This window comes from Armigeres subalbatus, chromosome 3, assembly GCF_024139115.2.
Source record: "Armigeres subalbatus isolate Guangzhou_Male chromosome 3, GZ_Asu_2, whole genome shotgun sequence".
In the NCBI taxonomy this organism is placed as follows: domain Eukaryota; kingdom Metazoa; phylum Arthropoda; class Insecta; order Diptera; family Culicidae; genus Armigeres; species Armigeres subalbatus.
This window is the reverse complement of record NC_085141.1, coordinates 395,836,198-395,858,085: the sequence shown is the minus strand read 5'-3', so window position 1 is coordinate 395,858,085 and position 21,888 is coordinate 395,836,198. Positions and strand designations below refer to the sequence as shown.

The 21,888-nt window shown below is 40.2% G+C and overlaps 1 protein-coding gene across 6 annotated transcripts in view; it reads left to right on the top strand.

Annotated features, from left to right (window-relative positions):
* Positions 1-21,888, top strand: part of LOC134226867 (transcription factor collier) — a 182,052-nt gene that overhangs the window by 26,277 nt on the left and 133,887 nt on the right. For all 6 annotated transcript variants that reach the window (XM_062707920.1, XM_062707916.1, XM_062707919.1 and 3 more), the window contains exons 2-4: positions 4,220-4,373; positions 13,548-13,611; positions 17,410-17,465. In XM_062707920.1, coding sequence (XP_062563904.1) covers positions 4,220-4,373; positions 13,548-13,611; positions 17,410-17,465 — 274 coding nt within the window. The remainder of the gene's footprint in view (positions 1-4,219; positions 4,374-13,547; positions 13,612-17,409; positions 17,466-21,888) is intronic.

Below are 21,888 nucleotides of genomic sequence, written 5' to 3'. Positions count from 1 at the left end.
GTTTATGAAATGGTGAAAAAGCGTTATTGTTTTGTTGCCATTTAGAACAAGTAGTCGTACAAAAAACTAAAAATACTTAAGCGAGACAATGTTGGTTTGTTGACCATACTTTCCGATTATTGAAGATCGGAAGATCCCGTCTCCAAACTCAGTCGCAGGACTAGGACGACTGTTGATCGACTAAAATGAGCGGCTAAGAGGCGTTCCTCAAGGCTGACGGCCATATGGCGTCCTGGTGGCTCCTTATGTCGTGCATGATTTTATAATGTCTTGTTGACTGAATGCAAAGGCTGGAATTTTGCTGAAAAATCGCTGGAAACATCAGATAAATCAGGGTACGAAAGGCTCGGTGATGAGCTGGCTTGCAAAGAAATTCGAAAGATCCTGTCTCCCAACTCAAACCCTACTGTAAAACTGGAAGAAATCAGCTTGTTTACATCCAACGATTTGATTTTATTGACGTTGATGACTAAACCTGCAGAAAAGGAGCGCTCGGAAAGGTCGTTGAGCTTACTCTGCATGTCAGAGCGCCGTTGAGCGAGGAGTGCAACGTCATCAGCCAATTCGAAGTCGTTTAGGTGCTCCATGGTTATAGCCTGCCATAACAGCCCGCGGTTTGGTTCACGGACAATCGCACCTACCAAAATCTCGTCGATTACGATGAGAAACAGTAACGGTGATAGAATACATTCTAGCCTCACGTCAGCTACGACCCAGATAGGGTTGGACAAGACCCCATTGTGCAGCACTCTACACGAGAAGGCCTCGTACTGTGCCTCGATGAGGCCGATGATTTTCTCAAAGCGCACCTTGCGTCTCAAAGCGCCCCACATATTCTCGTGATTGAGACGGTCGAAAGCTTTTTCGTAGTCAATGAATACCAAGTAAAGGGACTCTTGGAATTCGTTGACCCGCTCCAGAATGATACGGAGTGTGACAATATTGTCCACACAGGATCTTCCGGCACGGAATCCGGCCTGCTGCCACTGAAGAGTCGCATCGATCTCCTCCGGAATCCGGGCTAGGATAACTTTACATAGAACTTTGGGAACGGTACACAGCAACATAATGCCTCGCCAGTTATCGCATACAGTCAGGTCACCCTTTTTGGGCACCTTCACTAAGATACCTTGCATCCAGTCGGTGTCCCAGACATTACGAAATAGCGTTTGATAGCAAATTATCGAGTGGCTGTCGTCGGTGTCAGTGGCTCTCCAGAAACCAGAAAGTTGCCTTTGGCAGCAGAATCACAATCGCGCGTCGGAGCCGCTGCAAAAAAATATTCGCGGGGATGGCGAAAGTAGCAGTCACATGAAATTTTCTCTCAAGATTCTGATTTGGTTTTGTTGCTGTTTGTGACTTGGGGGTGCATTATTGAAAATAAATCGGTTCTTGTGAAGACCAATTTTCTATACAAAATAAAGCTGATCCGAGCAGAAATTTCTTCAAAGTACGAAACACAATCGCTTAGTGTTGGCAGAAAGATAAATCGCAATGATAGCCTGCACTGGCTAAATTGGCTGGAATGTGAAGAAATTGACGCATGGCAATTCGCAACTGGCGGCGGGCATGGCACACTTCGGTTTTCTTCAACAGTATCTATTTGTTATTATGTTGTACTCAATTCTACGAAAAACAAAATGTTACAGAAATTTACAATTATTCAACAAAGAATTATCTCTTTTTGAGTTTTTTTTACAACACTGAACATTGAAATAAAACGAGAAAAAATGAGTCCGAATCAACTGCAAATACAAAATAAACGGTTAACTGTCCTATATGGCTATGAAATCCAGTTTCGTTTATACATAGCAGCTATAGAGGATCCTGTAAAAAATGTTGCAACAGATACACTAACATTGTGGTATTTGTGAGTATTATTAATTGTTGATATAGTAATATGATATGGTGATATTAGTTGGCAGTTTCGGGCCCTCCTTAGCCGTGCGGAAAGATGCGCGGCAACAAAGCAAGATCATGCTGAGGGTGGCTGGGTTCGATTCCCGGTGCCGGTCTAGGCAATTTTCGGTTTGGAAATTGTCTCGATTTCCCTGGGCATAAGAGTATCATCGTGTTAGCCTCATAATATACGAATGTGGGGATGAAATGCCAATAAGAAGAAGAAGAAGTTGGCAGTTTGTTAAACAGGAACACTTGAAAAAAAATCTACATTTCTTCTATTTCACCATGTGAGAACCCCTGCCCTTAGCCCTTACCACTTGTTTTCGGAAACAACCCGATTGCCCTTGCCAGTTGTATTGCAATTGGGTGCCCTGCATGCTTGTACCAATTTAATTGGTTACTAATCAAATTTATTGTTTGATAAATTGACCAGTGCAAAAGCCCAACAACCCTTTGCATACATGCATGCATGTACTTGTACATATCTCTTTTCTTTGGTTTCTTCGCTCTCCGTTGCAAGAGGCAGTCCTCCGCAAATCCTCAGGATCAATAATGCATGTAGGGGACCGACCATCTAACCTCGTTGACTGAGTTTGAACCGAAAATAACAAGACGTCATAAAGCATTCAAATTGCAGCCTATGCCGGAGATCCAATCTTGTGGATTGCATGTGTTACATAGACAAAGAGCAAAAAGTGAATAATTCAATTACTCCATTCTCAGTGGTATGCCTTCGAAGAAATCAATCTTTGGGGAGCCGGGCTTCGATTGGGCTGTCTTGGGCTGGCCTGTCATTGAAGCAGAAAGGGTTCAAGCACTAATAGCCCACTTGGGTATTGTTGCTGGAAAAAATCTACGTAGACTTCTTGTACTTGTACTGTACATGGAGTTCATTGATCCACCGCTGCTGGTGATTGATAAATCAGTCTTAAACAAATTTCAGTTTGATTACGGGCCGCGAGATTTGCCGCGACTGGCCACTCGCATAATTCGGTTACAGTGACATGCGTTTCGCGACATTAATTGGTAAACCGATTGACAGTTGGTACTGATTGTTTTGCGAGAGGGTGTCTAATTGGTGTCGGTTGATTTGGTAAACAGTTTGGTGGTAAATTAGCGCGTGAGTTTGGCTTACGGCTACGGGCGGTGATTTGATTTAGCGTGAAATCAATTTGGATTGTTAAATTAGGTGGACAACTGGTCGATCATAGCCGCCTGAAATCAACTGTCGGCTAATTGAATGATTCTCGATTGAGTAACTTGGTTTTCAATTAATCTGAAATAGTTCAATACATAAATGCAATCATTATTCATCATACATGTTGTTGGTCAAATATAGAACCATCCCAAAAATGTCTTAAAATAATAAAATCGATATGGATTGAAGAAAGTTGAACACTTCCCACCATCAATGAACTCTAAACTATGTAGGCCACATGCTGCAAATCAACAAACCTATGTACAAAAACTAAAATCAGAAGTTGCCGTCCGATGTCGTTAGCTTGTCATTCGCATTTGTTCATTCGCCGACCTTGAGTAGGTATGCCGACAGAATGAACGCTTCTTATCGGATTAGATATCCGCCCGCCTGAAGCAGTTGGACAATTTGTTTGACTCTGCGCTGCCGAAAGCACATGTTCGAATTCTAAACCATATCTTAAACGCTTATAATTGTTCACGATACAGCTCTTGCCTTGGTTAAGTTGCCGTTCGGCCAACCAACAATGATGGTGTTCATGAATTTAATATGGTCCACCGTTTTCCGATAGCTATAGAATATCGCCGTTTGAGAATCGCAGACAGTTTGGTCGCCCACCGTTGGTTGTTGGTTGCAGCAGCACTATTCGTTGTTGCGTTCTCGCTGCAGGCCATAATCTCCCCGGGGACCCTTCTTTAGAATATCGCTGGCACCGTTCAGTGAAACGAGCACACAGGTTCATAATTTTCCGACTCCGTACCCGATGGAACCCACAGCTCACAGCTACCGGTGGTAGGACAGAATCGAAGCGGATTACCCTCAGGCCGAAATCCGTTGCTCTGGCTTCGTAGGTGTTAAACGCAAAATGCGAAATGGTTCAATAACATTTTATGGCCAGTCGTTCATTGCTCAATTAGGGGCCGTTCGTGGTTACGTTGAACGGTTCGGATGAATGTGCTGCAGTTGTATGCACCTATCGGAGCCATCCTTTCGTCAATTTTTTAGCACCCACCTCCGTGCACAACCGTTCAAATCCTGTATCTATCACATCAACATAATCTAATATAATTATCACCACTAACAATGCGCCCGTTTTTCGTTGGTCTATCTCTTTTGCAGTCTGGGGATTGGCCGGGCGCACTTCGAGAAGCAACCCCCGAGCAATCTGCGGAAGTCCAATTTCTTCCACTTTGTGGTGGCGTTGTACGACCGGGCCGGACAGCCGATCGAAATCGAACGGACGGCATTCATCGGGTTCATCGAGAAGGATCAGGTAAGTCAAATATGAACTTTTCTTTTAAAGCTTTTATCCTGTTTTTATTCGCCAATAACAATACTGGAACACCACATTAATTATTCATGGACAGTAGAAGATAAAATAATTGAAGCAGCTACATAGCAATAACCAGGTGCAGAACGACTTGGCGAGCGTGGGGCGTATCCGAGGATGGAGAGATGCGGCCTCGAACCGTGCATTGTGGCGTCAAATTGTTGATTCAGTGTTATCTGTTTAGATGTTAACTAAATAAATGACACATAGCAATAAAATAAGCATGCAAAAGACTGAAGATACTGAAGACATATCTTCTTCGTCTTCTTTTTTTCGCTGAGTATGGATCATGTATGGCAAGTACAATGGATACTAGAGTGATTCAAATTTGACTTTATTTGCTCCCCGATGCTTAAAGGATTGCATCTGCCATTTTAATAATCCTCCTAAATTTTTAGCTAATTTGGATGTAATTTGAGTGAGCACGCGCGGTTTGAAGTTTGTATGAAAATTACTATGAAAACAGTTACTTTTATGGAAAACCGTTTCCCAACACTTCCCATTAAGGTCTAAAAACATATGAGTAAATTGGCAGCATAGGAAATTTTACAAGGAAACAGGTCGTCTTTGTTGCGAAGGGATTTGATGCTCGCATGAAAAGTTATTAAAGAAATACTGAATCGTGGGAAATTTGATTTCACACGTAAACGAATAACATCAATATCAATAATGAGCATTTTTGTTTTCTTCATAACTTTGCTTAGAAACGACAAATCGCTTCGCAACAACTACTGCCTTTCAGCTTGAGAAGTATTCTGTGTAGTCAATTTATTGATTATATTTGAATAGTTCATGGGCCACCTCACGGAACGGTCTTTCACATAAGGGTCAGTTTTCATAGTAATTTCCATACAAACTTTAAATTACGTGTGCACAATCATATTACATTCAAATTTGCTAAAAATTTAGGAGGATTATTAAAATGGCAAATGCAATCGTTTAAGCATAGGGGGGCAAAAAAGTCAAAATTTGAATCACTCTAATGGATACGCTATGCCCAGGAAGTCGAGAATGTTTCGCACCCGAAAACATCCTACACCTGATGATAAGAAAATTATTTTGAGCTTTTTAGTGGAATGTTTTCACCTGTCATAAGACGAGTTTGAACAATCCCATTGAATTCCACCACTTAATTGTATCCTGACAGATACGTATTTCGACCTCAACAGTAAGGCCGTCTTCAGTGTCTTGTACTTGACTCGACTAGAGACCTAGTATTACTGTTCTAAACAGCGCAGCGGGACCCTGTTATGATGCTCTTGAGAAAAACAAAACAAGAACTATATCGAAACCGATGCTGTATTGCTTCTCAATAGTAATAAAGTAATTTCGGCATGTACCTAAGGATACGGGTAATGCTACAATAGATCTAACAACTGATCGCAGTGGTACACCCGAACTCTCCAATATGATACCCGCATCGAAAACCCTATGGAGAACATCTGGAAGTATGGAGCTTTCACCTCTCTTCATGACTAATCAAAATGACGGAATCGTGTCATCGTATCTGTGTTCCTGTCCCTTTGTATCTCGGTTCGTCCACAATCCTTCTTTTTTGGGCAGGATCCCATCTGACTTCTGTATGCTCTTGACTAGTGAAGAACTTCATACACACTCAGTTCCGCTCGGCATTTTTTGATTCTTTTGCCGAGATCAGCACAGCCGAGTTCTCGGATCGTGAATTTCTGCCGATATCTCAGCTGAAAGAGACATTTATTTACTGGGGCACTCAAAGGAGCCGCCGTAATCATATGTCCATTCAGCCGATATTTCAGCAAACGAACTTAAACCGAGATTTGCACAGCCGAGATCGGTGGAAAAATTTAAGTGTGTATAACCCTCAGGATAAAGAAAATGAAAAGAGAAGTGAAAAGTGAGAAATGGAAAGTGAGAAGTAAAAAATGAGAAGCGTGAAGTGAAGATAAGTGGGAAATATGAGATATGAGATATGAGACATGAGAGGATGAAACAGAAGTAGTTTAACATGCATTTAATGCATACTTCCAACTCAGTAAATTGGTTTTACTTCGTGAAAAGAAATTTTTATCGTAAGCTCAGTTAATCGTCGATAACGATACTGATAACGGTAATATTGTTCACTGATTTCCTTTAAAGATAAAACGCATGCAATACTAATTACCGAGCTTCTCCGTTTTCACAAAAATATACGTGCTTCGTATTTTAAAATAATGTCGTAAAACTACTTTCTTGGGGCCTTATTGCTTATTTACTGTGCTGTGAGGTTTCCAAGCCAAGCTACCACCTACAGCATGGTAGCTTGCTTTGTAGCAGCACATCTTAGAGTGTAATCAGCAGAATAAATTGAATTTGGAAAACTCAGAAAAACTGCTTACGTAATTAGTATTAATAAAAATAATACCTCATTTCACTGGAAGCTGCGTTCTGTTAAAGATTAGATTATATTAGCTTGCCTTATTACGGGCAAAAAGGTTCACTGAAAGATGACCTTATCTTTTTCCTTCGCCTTATATCGGGCAGACTGGATCATTTAAAGATGATATCTTTTCTTTCTGCTTTATACCGGGCATATGCATTCATATAAAAAACGACTATCTATTCTTTTTGGCTATTGAATTTGCAGGAAATCGTTGATTCCAGCATTAACTTTTGGTTTTTGTTCAGGGGGTCCATTATACGCACGGGGTCCATTACTAGCACTCACTCCCTATCTTCTCTCTTTGCTTTACACCGGGACGATACGGCAATTAAAAAAATATATATCTCCTCTCCTTGCCTTATATCGGGCATTATTTCCTACGTTTTCTTCATCCCGGGTAGACGCGTTAAAATACAGACAGGCGGATGATGAACTTTTGCAATGCGAATAATCACCATAATTATGAAGAAAATAATAATAATTTCAATAGTAATTAATCCTAAAGTAAATTCCGCCAAATGTCGTTCCGCGGAAAGTCTTTCGGTGAAATGATGCATTCCGAGAGATGTCACACCACAGAAAGCATCCGAGAAATCTAGACAAACATTTCATTTGGTCCAATCTAACATTTGCCATGATCTGAGAAAACTCGGTTGAAATATTTGGCAGTAGAAAATAATGTCAATTAAATTTGAAACACCATGTGACGATTTTTATATCATTATCAGACAAAATAACAGCCATAGAATTGAATAAGAATGATTATTTTGAAGTTTGCCTTATTTTTCTAGGGTTTTTGGATACTTTTGTTACTTTGGACCTATTGCGTTCAAACAATCAGTTGGGACCTGTCAAATTGGACTTAAAACGCAAACCAAAATCACATAGGACCTTAATGTAATTTAATAAAAATCGAAATGAAAACGAATAGATCTCGGCTAAAAAAGGCTAGCACTGCCTATAATCACATATCTGTCCCATATAAATAGGAAACCCAACAAATATGGGTTATAGGCAGTACAGGAAATGCATAAATGAGCGAATGTTGATATTCTCGAACATGAACACTTTTGTGCTCCCATTTCTATTATATGTATTAAGTTAATATATGTCGGACAAGTAAATTGAGCAAGCTCAAGTTGGGCACGAATTGAACGTCTAATACTTAAGACACACTTGTGGTACAAGGACCGTGGTATACCACGGTTATACACCCTATTACACATTGTATTATGGTTTTTCACGTTATACCAGCATGGTACAAGGTGACACAATTGTGGTACTAGTCTCTACTCGACCAAAATTGCATTCTCAGAAAATAAAAAGACAGGTTCACCGTCTTTGACCAGGTCGTTACCCATTGACCCAGCATTAGACAACGGACAGGACATTTACACAACACACAGTCGACCAGTAGATAATTTTCTGCTTTACGAAAGTTTCCTCCTTACTAGGGCGGAATCGAACCCATACTCCATAGCACACAAATGCGCCTAGATGACTGACACCGCTAACCGCACGGCCGTGAAGCACACAGTGTTATATATAATTTTGCAAAATTTTATTAGATTTTATAAACATTATTTTTTCGCAACAAAAACTGGTCATTGGATTGATATGCAAATAGTTTTCTGATGTAGCAGGGGCATAGGAGTGTCCTCGTATAAAATTCAGGTTATTGGGTGCAACAATGGTAACTTGACTAAGAAACTTTTCAGTTAATACCTGTGGAAGTGCTTAATAAACACTGAGCTGCCAGGCACAAATGTCCCAATGGGGACGTGACGTGAGATAAACTCAATATATATTTTATAAAAAGGTCTAATTTCATATCGAGATTGTATGGCGAATTACTACTTTGTATTAGGCATATCACGCTCAAATATTTCACTTACTTGCATGGATACAAAGTGAACCACAATCAATTATATATACAGTTCCAATTGTACTGATAAGCAAATGCTTATATCCAATAGTAAAAACAATATTTAACAGAGAACCTGATAGAGGCCAGCGATTTTATGGAAAGCTTCGACCACGCTGGCTGCACGTGGTGAAATCGGACCTGGGGACCCAAAACATTCGGGGAAAATTGGAAGAACAATTCGCCAGGCATGGGTGAATCGACGCTATAGCCAACCATCAGAAAAGTATATCCACCACTACACCAGAGATGCCTAGGTTCACGTCTCATGAGGCAGAAACACTGCCGTCAGTTGATCCTTCCTTTTCTTCGGATACTAACATAACAGTTTTGATACGAATAGTTGGTCTTCTATCCAGCCGCTACTTACGTACTTTCCTACATCTGAGTTGAAAGACTATTTCAAAGGGTCTAGTATGCGTGGTTGGCACATCTTGATCTGTTATAAGATATTGTTTGCTTTTTATCCAATAAACATAGATATACTATGTAGTTAAATAAAAATAAAAGTTAAATCTTACTTTGATTCGGGGGATCACAACCGCACAACGGGAAGAATCTTACGGAAGACACGCTTCTCTGGACGATCGCCGATAGGGTTTTTCTGGAACAAATAGGTAGCGGCTTGAACCTGTTCCATCATTAGCTGCGTAACGCGAAAAGGCAGCGGTTAAGTTATATAGGGTAAGACACCCAGAAATCGCCCTCCCCCCAGTTTTCGCCCACCTATTTTAAAACTTTAATTTCTCGTAAACTAGTTGTTGAAAACAGTTACAGTTAAAGTTTTTCCATACAAGCATCAATCAATTATGAAAAAAACTGAACTTTAACTGTTTCCACCAACTAGTTTTCGAGAAAATAAAGTTTTAAAATAGGTGGGCGAAAACTGGGGGGAGGGCGATTTCTGGGTGTCTTCCCCTAGCTCTTTTAGGATAAATTTTCCACCAGGCGCTTTGGAGCTTCTTGCTTGAATCAGGTTTAAAACTGGCAGGAGAATCTGAGCTGCATTGATACTATGGGGCTCCTACGTTCTTGTTCCGCGCTATTATAGAAGGGATTGCGTTGCAAATAAATATAAGTTCAGTTGCCAAACAAGCAAAATTTATGTAATTACTTACCATTAAAGTTATAAGATTTTATTTTATGATATTTTCACTTAAGTTTACTTGAAATTACAAAGAATACCGAACTTTGTTTCATTATGATGAGAGGTCCAATCTGATATTTTATTTTGTTATGACAGATTTCAGATTGGACTGTCAAACTGCAAAAGGTCCAGACTGATAGATCTGTGAGATATTGTCGATAATGCAGATTGGACGTTTTACACTGGGACAATTTTTTAGCGAAAAAATAAAAAAAAATATGTGGATTCAAATTGAACGATAAAATTAGGTGCAAATGCGAGTGAATAGATTATTAACTCGATTTGTTTACAAACGTTAGTTAGGACCTTTAGAAATATTCATCTAGAAATGTTTTTTTTTTTCATCGAAACAGTATACAGCCCCGTCACACTAGGGATCCTATAATGAGAGATATGCGAAAGCGGCCATTGTAAGCTAATCGAGCATTGAGAACTGTCAAAACGTGAGCCAAATGAACATTGTTATTGTTGCAGATTGAGTGGTATTGAGATTGACTTTAAGAAAAGTTTCATCGAATAAACAATTTGTTTTACTTTCTCGAGTAGAAGTAATCTAGTTTATGTATCGTGTTTCGATCATTTGTATTACACTTCTATTTTAGTGACAATGCTTATTTAAACACTGTTAGTGGACAGACAAACATATTCCAAATTGTTCTCAAATGCAAAGTCATATACACGCTTCAACATTTTGCGCTGCGGCAAGTGCTGGAAGCGCTAACAAAAGTAACAGCGTTGCTAAATCGTCTGTAAAAGTATTTTCATATCTCTCATTATAGGATCCCTACGTCACACAGATTAACAACTTAACCACCTTCTATTAGAAACGGGAACCAAAGCCATTATTCATAGCAGCAAAATGCCCCTAGATGACAGACGTTGCTAATCGTATGGTCACAAAGCCCACATTTTTGAGTGAAGGGCTTGATGTTTTATTAATATAGTGGGTAGCAACAACGATAGGATGGTATATTTGAAATATTTAATGGAAAGGGGTAAAATATGGCATTGGTAAGCCGTAATTTGCATATGTCAACAAAATTGCTCCACTTATAGACATGATTTAAATCTCATTTTGGCCAAAAGTGTCACATATGCAGTTTCTCAAACAGACGGTTCTCTTGCTATATTCACTTAAAATTAAAGGAAATGAAACGGGAAAATAGAAATAACTTTCGATTTCATTTCATCAGTCTGATTTGCGATTTGATTTTAGCACAAAAACGAACAAGTTGACCGGCGTTGGCATTTATCTTAAAGTTTTTAAAAAAATGTTAAAACACAATAGCTTCTATCCAGACTTAAACGCTGACCATGAATATATTCAAAAATGATAACCACAGCCCTCTGCCAATATTGATTTTTTTTTTTGCAATAATGTGTTGAAATAAGTTTGCCTATCTCCAAACATGACTAAAAGTTGATATCAAGGCTACAATTTCATATTTTGACTAAAGTCAGAAAACTGATCCAAATTTGAGTTGAGCCAGATGAGCGTGCTTTCCTTTAAAATGAGCATTGGCATAAATAAGGGGGGGCTAGGGGGGCGTAAATAGAGAAGAGGAAAAGAAAAAAAATAGCCTCCCTGGGATTTAAAAAGTTAGTTAGCAGTGATATATATTTTCAATATGTAGCATGATGAATTACTGAACAAGTTTAAAGACTAAACAATCATCTCCCATTTTCACCCTATCATAATGGAGGAAGACAAATGAATTTGTTTCTCATTTCTGAGAAAAAGTCCTGTGTGGCAGTGAAATTGCACTTGTGTTAATTATGAAAAGGCAATATCAATATCTAATTAATTTGAAAGCATCAAAGTTAGCTTGATATGAACAACGACGATGAACCACCAAAATATCAATCAAAGCAATCGTGGTACTTCGCCAGCAGTCAAAGACATGTGGTCAACCATCACGGACTGGAGTGACAGTTTATCAGCTTGCCAAACAGCATGATAATCACCACAATTCCCATCAGCATTTTGGGCCCTCCTCAGCTGTGCGGTACGACGCGTGACTACAAAGCAAGACCATGCTAAGGGTGGCTGGGTTCGATTCCCGGTGCCGGTCTAGGCAATTTTCAGTTTTGAAATTGTCTCGACTTTTCTGGGCATAAAAGTATCATCGTGTTAGCCTTATGATATACGAATACAAAAATGGTAACCTGGCTTAGAAACCTCACGGTTAATAACTGTGGGAATGTTTAATGAACACTAAGCTTCGAGGCGGCTCTGTCCCAGTGTGGGGATGTAATGCCAAGAAGAAGAAGAAGAAGAAGAAGAAGAAGAAGAAGAAGAAGAAGAAGAAGAAGAAGAAGAAGAAGAAGTCCCATCAGCATTCGAGATGAATTCAGATCAGAATTCGAGAGAAATTCCCATAAAAATCCGAGATGAATTCTCATTGGAATCTCTAACGAATTCCTTTCAGAATAATCAAAGTGTTCCAACCGCAATCTAGAAGAATTCACACTGTTTTCCTTTCGGTATCGTTGAGGAATACCACGGGATTTGCTTCAGAATCTCTCGTTGATTTTCTTCGGAATTTCGGTCATTCGAAGATTTGTTTCATAATACTTCAACTATTTGCTTCGTAATACTTTGAATATTTTATTTGGAGTCTCTCGACGTTTTGTCTCGGAATCTCTCAATGATTTGCTTTGGAATCCCTCTGATGATTTGCTTCGAAATTCCTCAACGTTTTGCTTCAACATTTCTGGAGGATTCTCTTCGGAATCACTGGAGGATTCTTTACGGAATCCCAGGAGGATCAATTCGGAGTCTCTCGAAAGATTTCTTCAGAATTCTTCGACGATTTGCTTCTAGATCTCTGAAACATGTACTATGAAATCTCTGGAACATTCCCGTTGGAACTCCTGGAGCAGTCTCGTTGGAATTCTTGAAATATTCCTGTCGGAATTCCTGAAGGATAACTAACAATTGAAACTGCATTGCTAATTAAAACAAGGTAGATCTGTTACAAGTTTGTGACTCAAGTCGAGTCAAGTACGAGACACTGAAGACGGCCTCACAGTTGAGGTCAAAATACGTATCTGTAACAATACGTGGTGGAATTAAATCAAAAGTACTAAACTCGTTTTAGACAGTTGAAGACATTCCACTAAAAGAGCTGAAATATTTTTTCTGATATATTTAGTTAACACCAACCACCATAGAAGAGCATACAATTGTATACCATTTGAGCTTTATCCACGTTTTGGTTTAGATAAATATTCGTTATTTTTATGTTTCAATTCAAATCGCACCAATAAAGATTGTATATATATGTTCAGCGACAGGCTTAGATTGTCGACAACAGGTATTTTCCCCTATTACACCTTTCTAATAATCTTGATAACGTAACTAAGTAACAACATGCAAATTTTCATTATAGTTTAGTATGGTTTTGGTAGTACTCGTATTTAACAGCGTTCTTTATTTGTGTATCGAAAAATCAGAGAATCGTGCGTTGGTCAATATCCAGTATTCTATCCAAAACGTAAATCTGTTGGTTTTCTAATTTTCAAAAAATATTGATAGGATACTCCTTATAAATAAAAGAGGTGAACACAGCTCTATATATATATATATTTTTCCAGTATCACAAAAACTTCGCAGTTTTATATTTTTTATTTTCTTCTGCTCCACAGGAGTCTGATAGCACAAAGACGAATAATGGCATCCAGTATCGATTACAGCTTTTGTACGCAAACGGTAAGTTCTCTACATTCATATACATATTTAATATAATTTTTTTTCTCCAAAATGTAATATTTTTGGGCGAATTTTAATTTACATATCTCATATCTATATCTATCTATACTGCCCATAAATGCGTAACAGTCCCATGTTTGCTTGTTATCCTATATACATGGGACAATTATGCATTTATGGGCAGTATACTGCCGTTATACGCATTATTGTTCCATATACACCTGTGCTCAGAATAATATAGCAGCGGAAGCCGTTCTTCATACAAAATGGTCAACTTTGACAAGCTGTAACTTTGTACTCCGATGACCGATTTAGCTGAAGGCAGTGGACTAAAATTTGTTGAAATTTACACATACTAAATATCTTTTTATTTCGAATGTTCGAATGACGCGTTCAAAAATTACGCACTAGGTCAAATAGGAAAGTGGTTTTAGTTCACTGCCAAAATATCTGCTCAATCGGTCATCAAAGTTACAGTTGCTTTTATTTTGAACAGCAAACATGGGACAAATATGCGTATGACGGCAGTATGTATCTACATAGAAATAAATTTCTGTCTGTGTGATCCTTATAGACTAGGAAACTACTAAATCGATAGGCATGAAAATTGGTACGCATGGGTTTTTGGGCCCGGAGGTTATTATGACGATTTGAGACCCCTCCTCCTTCTGGAATGGGTGGTATCCATACAAATGAAACACAACTGTCTACATAACATGAAAACTCATCAAGGAAATTGATACAAATTTGGCCTGCGAAGGCTTTTAAAAACAAGAAACGTTTGAATAGTGGTTCTAAATTTCTCGCAGCCTGATAGTAGTGGCTTTCATACAAATAATGAATTTCTGCATAACTAACTCGAGAACTACTCCAGAAAATGGAACCAAATTTTTTACATGGAGATATTTGTAGACCAACATTTGAAAAGGGCGTAACAGTCAAAACTTATTCCTTCTGATTCTTTGTCTACATAATACTGCCCATGATTGCATATTTGTAACACTCGCTTTTTTGTTCATTTTGTAAAAATCCTGCGAATCTTTCAGAAAGCTCAATTTACTGCATCTCAACAGTAAAATAGACTTTACTTTATCTTGCTTTTACTTTATCTTGCTTATCTGTAGTAAGCTGCAAATGATTGAGTTTGTGGGGAGGATTGACAAACGATTTACAAAATCAATCAAAATGCAAATGTTACAAATCTGCGATCATGGGCAGTATAGCTTTATATAGAGACGAGGGCTCAAAAGGAATAAATTTTAGCTGTAACGCCCTTTTCAAATGTTGGCCTAGATTTTGAAGGCAAGCAATGTCTATGTGGTGATTCGAGATCCCTCTGGAGGGGAGGTGGTCCCCCATAAAAATGAAACAAAACTTTCTACATAATTCGAGAGTTAATCAAGCAAGTTCGGGGCCCTCCCTCCTCTAGATGGGGACTGTTACTTGCCACATCATATGCGCTCACGACGAAAGTGGTTGATTTGTTTTAAAATCTATTTGAACAGAGAACGAGGACGATTTTCCAATTTAGAAATAGTAATACTAATACATTGAATTGCTTCATTTCTTTAAAATGATTTGAACAATTTTGTATTCCAATATTTGAAAGGTACATTGTGGATGGTATCCTCTTGATGCATACTTTTCGACCTCCTCAAGCTATCAACTTCAAGTCAAAGCAAATGGCGCAACACAAACACCAAGCTACGGTGTGACAAAAAGTTTTAATTATCATCAGTTTGTCTTGCATAATATATGCAAATGCAAAAGGATTGCACTTCTTCCGATTATCCGCTCCATGTTGCTACTTACTCATGCCCGGCCATTTAATTAGCATACATTATGTCCTGTTTTCTGTTCTGGTACGGAAAGCATGAGTCGCAATAGTAACATAATAAATCATTTTCAGAGCTGGCTGGCACCTGAAAACGTAGCACTGAATACAGTTAGTATTCGCGACACAAATATAGGTTGTTATGTCATGATAATGCCCGACTTCTTATTTGCATATGCATACGAATACACTTGAAGCTTCAGGTTAATTATGTGTAGGAAAATGATCATCATAAACTGTATTCAAAAGCAAACGGCTGGACATTCTATCCAGAGGATGGAATTTTCAATACTTAAAAAGTCCCTAATGAATAGTATCGTTTAGTCAGGCAACCACATATGAAAAACTGAAACTTTTAAATCTAGTTCAGCCATTGTGAGTGACCGTTCATAAAAACAGACTCACCCCTCCACAATAATTCATTCGGGTCGTGCAATAAATTGTATAAATAATCCATCCTCTACTGTACTCCATCATATACCCCGAGCAGAACATTTATCCCATATGACCACCACCTTTTTCCGGTCTCTATCGAAATTAAAGTTTAATATCCAAACATTGCCGCATATTTGGCTCCGTACGTTGGCAAAATTCATCAACATCGTCAGCCTGATCCAACCACCGGCCATTTATGAAAAAGATAAAGATTTTTCATATAAATCACACCAAAACAATTACCTCTTCTGGTCAGGATTTCCACCAGCGCTTCGCTACTTCTGGCGAACAAACAGTGGAAAAGCCATTCTTCTTCTTTTGTTTCATATGGGATGACCGACCGCTAACCTATTGGGTAAACTTTGCTCCAAAACTTTGTGGTTTGTCTACGACACTCGACCGACGACGACGACCGGTTTCGGGATCTTACCGGACTGTTGCTGCGTTTCCAAAAGTCTTCCCTCCGGGGCCAGGAGAAGCGTGCCATTGTCGTCGTGAGTCATATGTGCAAAAGAGCATATTCTATTGGAAAAAGGAAAATTTAATGATACCTGTTCGGCCAATGATGGGTATTAGGGTGGAACAAATTTGTGTTATGTAAATTTATTTCAATCTAAAGAGATCGAATCAAATCGACACGTTACTTATTATTATAAAGCACATAATACAGAAAACCTAGTTTTTCGTAAGAATTTCATAGTTTAGTTGACCTGGTTACCAATGCAAATTCAATTGACTACATTTGCGTATAGTCGAGTACAACATAAATCAGCTCGACTTCAATCACTTATATTTATAAGAGGGTCAAAGTTCTACACTGTAAACTAATGTAGGAAGTATTATTTCCCCAATTAGCTCGCTAGACTCTTGCGTATAAAACATGTTCATGTCCGAATAACATACAATGCGATTGTAATTAGCTTATTGAGAAGCTGTGTTTCAAGACTACATCAGAACGAACATAAAACTAAATTGAAAACTTACAATTTACCATCACCCTAACATGCGAAATCAGAGGGTTCTATTTTCTTTGGCGCCTGGTTGGGCTTTTTCTTCATCGCCACAGAGGGAACGGGAGCATTAGACAAATAAGATTTTGGGGACGGTTCAAGTCCCCAAGGCCCTAAAGGGGCAGTCGCCTTCGTGGCTCATACTTTCACTTTTCCGACCGGCAACGCACCACGCCGGTTGGCCGGATACGTAAAACCGAACGGCAACGCACCACTATGAGAGAAGGCTAACTTTTTTATCTTCTTAATTTATCCAATTAAAATTAAGTGTTTTGATTGTTTGCTTCCTTGTGAGGTTGAGACAAAGACCGATGCCGCACCGTCCAATGGAAGAAGTCTCTCTCATTCTCTGCTGCATAGAGAGTTTTCAATTATTTATCGCATGTGTTAAATCTTGTTTCTAGCGGTGAGCTCACAAGCAATAAAGCTAATAGTTTATTTTATTGAATTTGAAACCATCACCCGGATAAATGGCAATTTTAAAATTTTCTTACCCATTTTCTTTTCCTCTGTCCGTAGGTGCTCGCCAGGAACAGGATATCTTCGTGCGGCTCATCGATTCGGTAACGAAGCAGGTAAGTCTAGAAGAGCTCAATGGGATAGATACACTCTGTTCGATATTTGTGTGCGGTTATAAAACTGTCAGCGGTCCTCGGTGCTTTACAGGTCCAGCTTGGCGAGCTAATGGCTGGAAAACGAGTGAGAGTGACAGGTCTTGGAAGTAGAATACCCACCTCGTTCCGTACAATAACATATGTGGTGTGAATAATTGAGCGTGGCTCTTTTCCTGATCATTGCACAGACCGGTTGCAGTAAAATAACTGGTTAAATTGCAACAGACTGCACTGTAATAAAGATGGGTTTCCAATCGAATGAGGGTACGTTTAGTAATATTTAAGGTGAAGCATTTGTTCTAAGTTGTGATACACGGGATTATGTGCTGAACAACATCAAATGGGCAAATGTTGAAATGCATTCTTCATTATTTTTTCTTATAATGATCCGTAAGACAATTTGATATTTACAATTACTAAACACACCCTTTTTCTCAGATCAGATGACCACCCCAATCTGAGAGGGTTAACACTTTTTCGACTGCAGTATCCTTCGAACTGCACTTTTCAAATGTTTCTATCAGCATGAACAGCAGCAACCTTCTACGTATTCAATACTTAATGAACTTCTAACTCCTAGTCCATAAACATTTTCGATCAGCTTAATTATTTACACTTTTCTAAGCGGAAGCTCTCCCCTTCAAATCCTCATCGGGTATCGATATCTCCCTCTCGATTTCAACTGCAACGTCCAAAAGACCTGATGTTTGTCCTTTCGCCGTTCGTCCCGTCGTCGTGTGTCGAAATCGAACCGTTCAGTCATAAATCCGTGATTCGATCGGATTCGGACAATGTGGCCATAAAAACTAACAACTTCACTATATAGTACTGTATTCGGCTAGCTTCTCGGTTGATTCTGTTTCATATAAACGCTCCGTGTAGGTCCGAAGTCCGGTTACATTCGGTAATACATTTCCGATTCGGATAACAACATCCCAAATCAGACAAGAAAATCTTTTTAAGGATGGGAAATAACGCGCGAGTAGCTAAATCTGTTATTAGGCTGCGAAGCCGTCCGGAAATCGCCAATAAACGGTAGGCATATTTGTCTAGCTGTGGTAGCAACGAATCCTCAACCCTCGCCACTTCCTTTTATTACAATTACACCAGTTGTACTTTTGTACCAGCACCATCAGCAACATAATCAATTAAACATTTTCCCCTTTTTGCCCTTCGCGTTGAATGGATGATTTTGTTTGGTGCATTTTGACATTTCTTCCCTTGTTCAGAGTTTTCCGAAGTTCGTTAGTGACGTTACGCCATAATTCATTTGCTTCACCCTATTTTAAATTTGACATTTCACTTTCGCCTTCTTTCCTCGACCAAAGTTGTTGGATTGTGGCTCGTGGGCCGAAAAACAAACCATATGGCAGTCAGTGTTAGTAGGTAATAGGTGCCCAACAACGGCAGCACGTAGAACCGAAACCGATGGACTTTGTTTGCTACAATGTGGCTCAACAACTGTTCCTGGAAGTCCTGAACAAGTGAATCAAATCAAAAATTAACGCCTCATTTGATACAATTCGTTAGCGGGGACAAATGCGTGCGCCTCGCCAAGTAGGATCGGTTTTTGGCACCAGCCAGCGAGCGCTAACGAGATCTAGGCAGGAAGGGTGGGTCGACGGCTACAACAATGCTTGTTTTGATTGGAATGCAATTCAACGCACTCCTCTCCTGTATGGGAGTTCATTATTCACGATTTATGATGCGACAAGTGGCGAAACTTGCAACGAATTTGATGAAGTACCTGCATCGGTTGTGGGTCATATGGTGTAATATGTTTAAATAAGTCAAGTATTATACCTAACAGAGTTATATTGTACTTAATACTTTTATCGCAGTATAATGTTTTAAAGTCGATCTATGTTTACGTGAATACGTTAGATATCTGCTAACTGTGTACAAAATAATGCTTCCAATTGTTACAGTATTTAACGTTTCATCAGTCAAGCTTGCTTTGGAGAGACTGTTAATCAAATATGGTTAGATTGTTTGAGTTCATTACCGCGAATGTGTGTCCGCTAGATTGTCTTTTCTCGGTGATAATAAAAAACTAAAATAAAATAAAATTATTTATTTATCATCAGACTAAGGCCGGAGTGGCCTGTGCTGCACATAAAAGACTTCTCCATTCAGCTCGGTTCATGGCTGCACTTCGCCAACCACGCAGTCTGCGGAGGGTCCGCAAGTCGTCCTCCACCTGATCGATCCACCTTGCCCGCTGTGCACCTCGCCTTCTTGTTCCCGTCGGATCGTTGTCGAGAACCATTTTCACCGGATTACTGTCCGACATTCTGGCTACGTGCCCGGCCCACCGCAGTCTTCCGATTTTCGCGGTGTGAACGATGGATGGTTCTCCCAACAGCTGATGCAACTCGTTGTTCATTCGCCTTCTCCACGTACCGTCCGCCATCTGCAACCCACCATAGATGGTACGCAACACTTTCCTTTCGAAAACTCCCAGTGCGCGTTGGTCCTCCACGAGCATCGTCCAGGTCTCGTGTCCGTAGAGAACTACCGGTCTTATAAGGGTTTTGTAGATAGTCAGTTTGGTACGGCGGCGAACTCTATTCGATCGGAGCGTCTTGCGGAGTCCAAAGTACGTACGATTTCCAGCCACTATGCGCCTCTGAATTTCTCTGCTGGTATCGTTATCGGCGGTCACCAGTGAGCCCAAGTACACGAATTCTTCAACCACCTCGATTTCGTCACCACCGATAGAAACTCGTGGTGGGTGGCTCACATTGACCTCTCTTGAGCCTCTTCCTATCATGTACTTCGTCTTCGACGTGTTGATGACTAGTCCAATCCGTTTAGCTTCGCTTTTCAGTCTGATGTAGGCTTCCTCCATCCTCTCAAAGTTACGTGCCATGATATCAATGTCGTCGGCGAAACCAAATAACTGGACGGACTTCGTGAAAATCGTACCACTCGTGTCAATCCCTGCCCTTCGTATTACTCCCTCCAAAGCGATGTTGAATAGCAGACACGAAAGACCATCACCTTGCCGTAACCCTCTACGGGTTTCAAAGGGACTCGAGAATGCCCGAACTACGCACATCACCCGATCCATCGTCGCCTTGATCAACCGTATCAGTTTATCCGGAAATCCGTTTTCGTGCATTAGCTGCCATAGCTGGTCCCGATCGATTGCATCATATGCGGCTTTGAAGTCGATAAATAGATGATGTGTGGGCACGTTGTATTCGCGGCATTTCTGCAATACCTGACGTATGGCGAACACCTGGTCTGTGGTAGAGCGTTCACCCATAAATCCCGCCTGGTACTGCCCCACGAACTCCCTTGCAATTGGTGTTAGTCGACGGCATAAAATTTGGGAGAGTACCTTGTAGGCGGCGTTCAGCAATGTGATTGCGCGGTAGTTGCTACAATCCAGCTTATCGCCCTTTTTGTAGATGGGACACACGACACCTTCCATCCACTCCTGCGGCAGAACCTCATCCTCCCAAACCTTGGTAATCACCCAATGCAGCGCTCTAGCCAGTGCTTCACCACCGTGTTTAAACAGCTCTCCTGGTAGTTGGTCAACTCCAGGGGCTTTGTTGTTTTTCAGCCGGCCGATCTCCTCCTGGATTTCCTGGAGATTCGGAGCCGGAAGTCGCATGTCCTGCGCGCGTGCTCCTAGGTTCATTACCATACCGCCACCGTTGTCTGCCATATCGCCATTCAGGTGCTCTTCGTAGTGCTGCCGCCACCTTTGGATCACCTCACGCTCGTTCGTAAGAAGGTTCCCGTTTATGTCCTTACACATATCGGGCTGTGGCACGTGGCCCTTACGTGAACGGTTCAACTTCTCATAGAACTTTCGTGCGTTATAAGCGCGGTACAGTACCTCCGTCTCTTCACGGTCTCGATCTTCCTGCTGGCGCTTTTTCCTCCGGAAAATCGAGTTTTGTCTGTTCCGCGCCCGTTTATATCGTGCCTCGTTCGCCCTCGTGCGGTGTTGCAGCAATCTCGCCCATGCTGCATTCTTCTCCTCAACTAACTGCTCACATTCGCCGTCATACCAGTCGTTTCTCTGATCCGGAGCCACCGTGCCTAGTGCAGCGGTTGCGGTGCTTCCAATGGCGGATCGAATATCTCTCCAGCCATCTTCAAGAGATGCTGCGCCTAGCTGCTCTTCCGTTGGGAGTGCCACTTCCAGCTGCTGCGCGTAGTCTTGGGCTAGTGAAATAAAAACTTACCCTAAAAACTAGAAATTTCCCTTAACAATTGAAAAAATTCTTATTTTAAATAAAAAGTAATAATTTTATTCTTTATTTTTTCTATAAATTTTTTTTTTAGTGGAAAAAAATATTTATTTTGTTTATTTTTGTTTCTTGGAAATTTTTTAATTGTTTATGGAAATTTTGCATTATTCAGG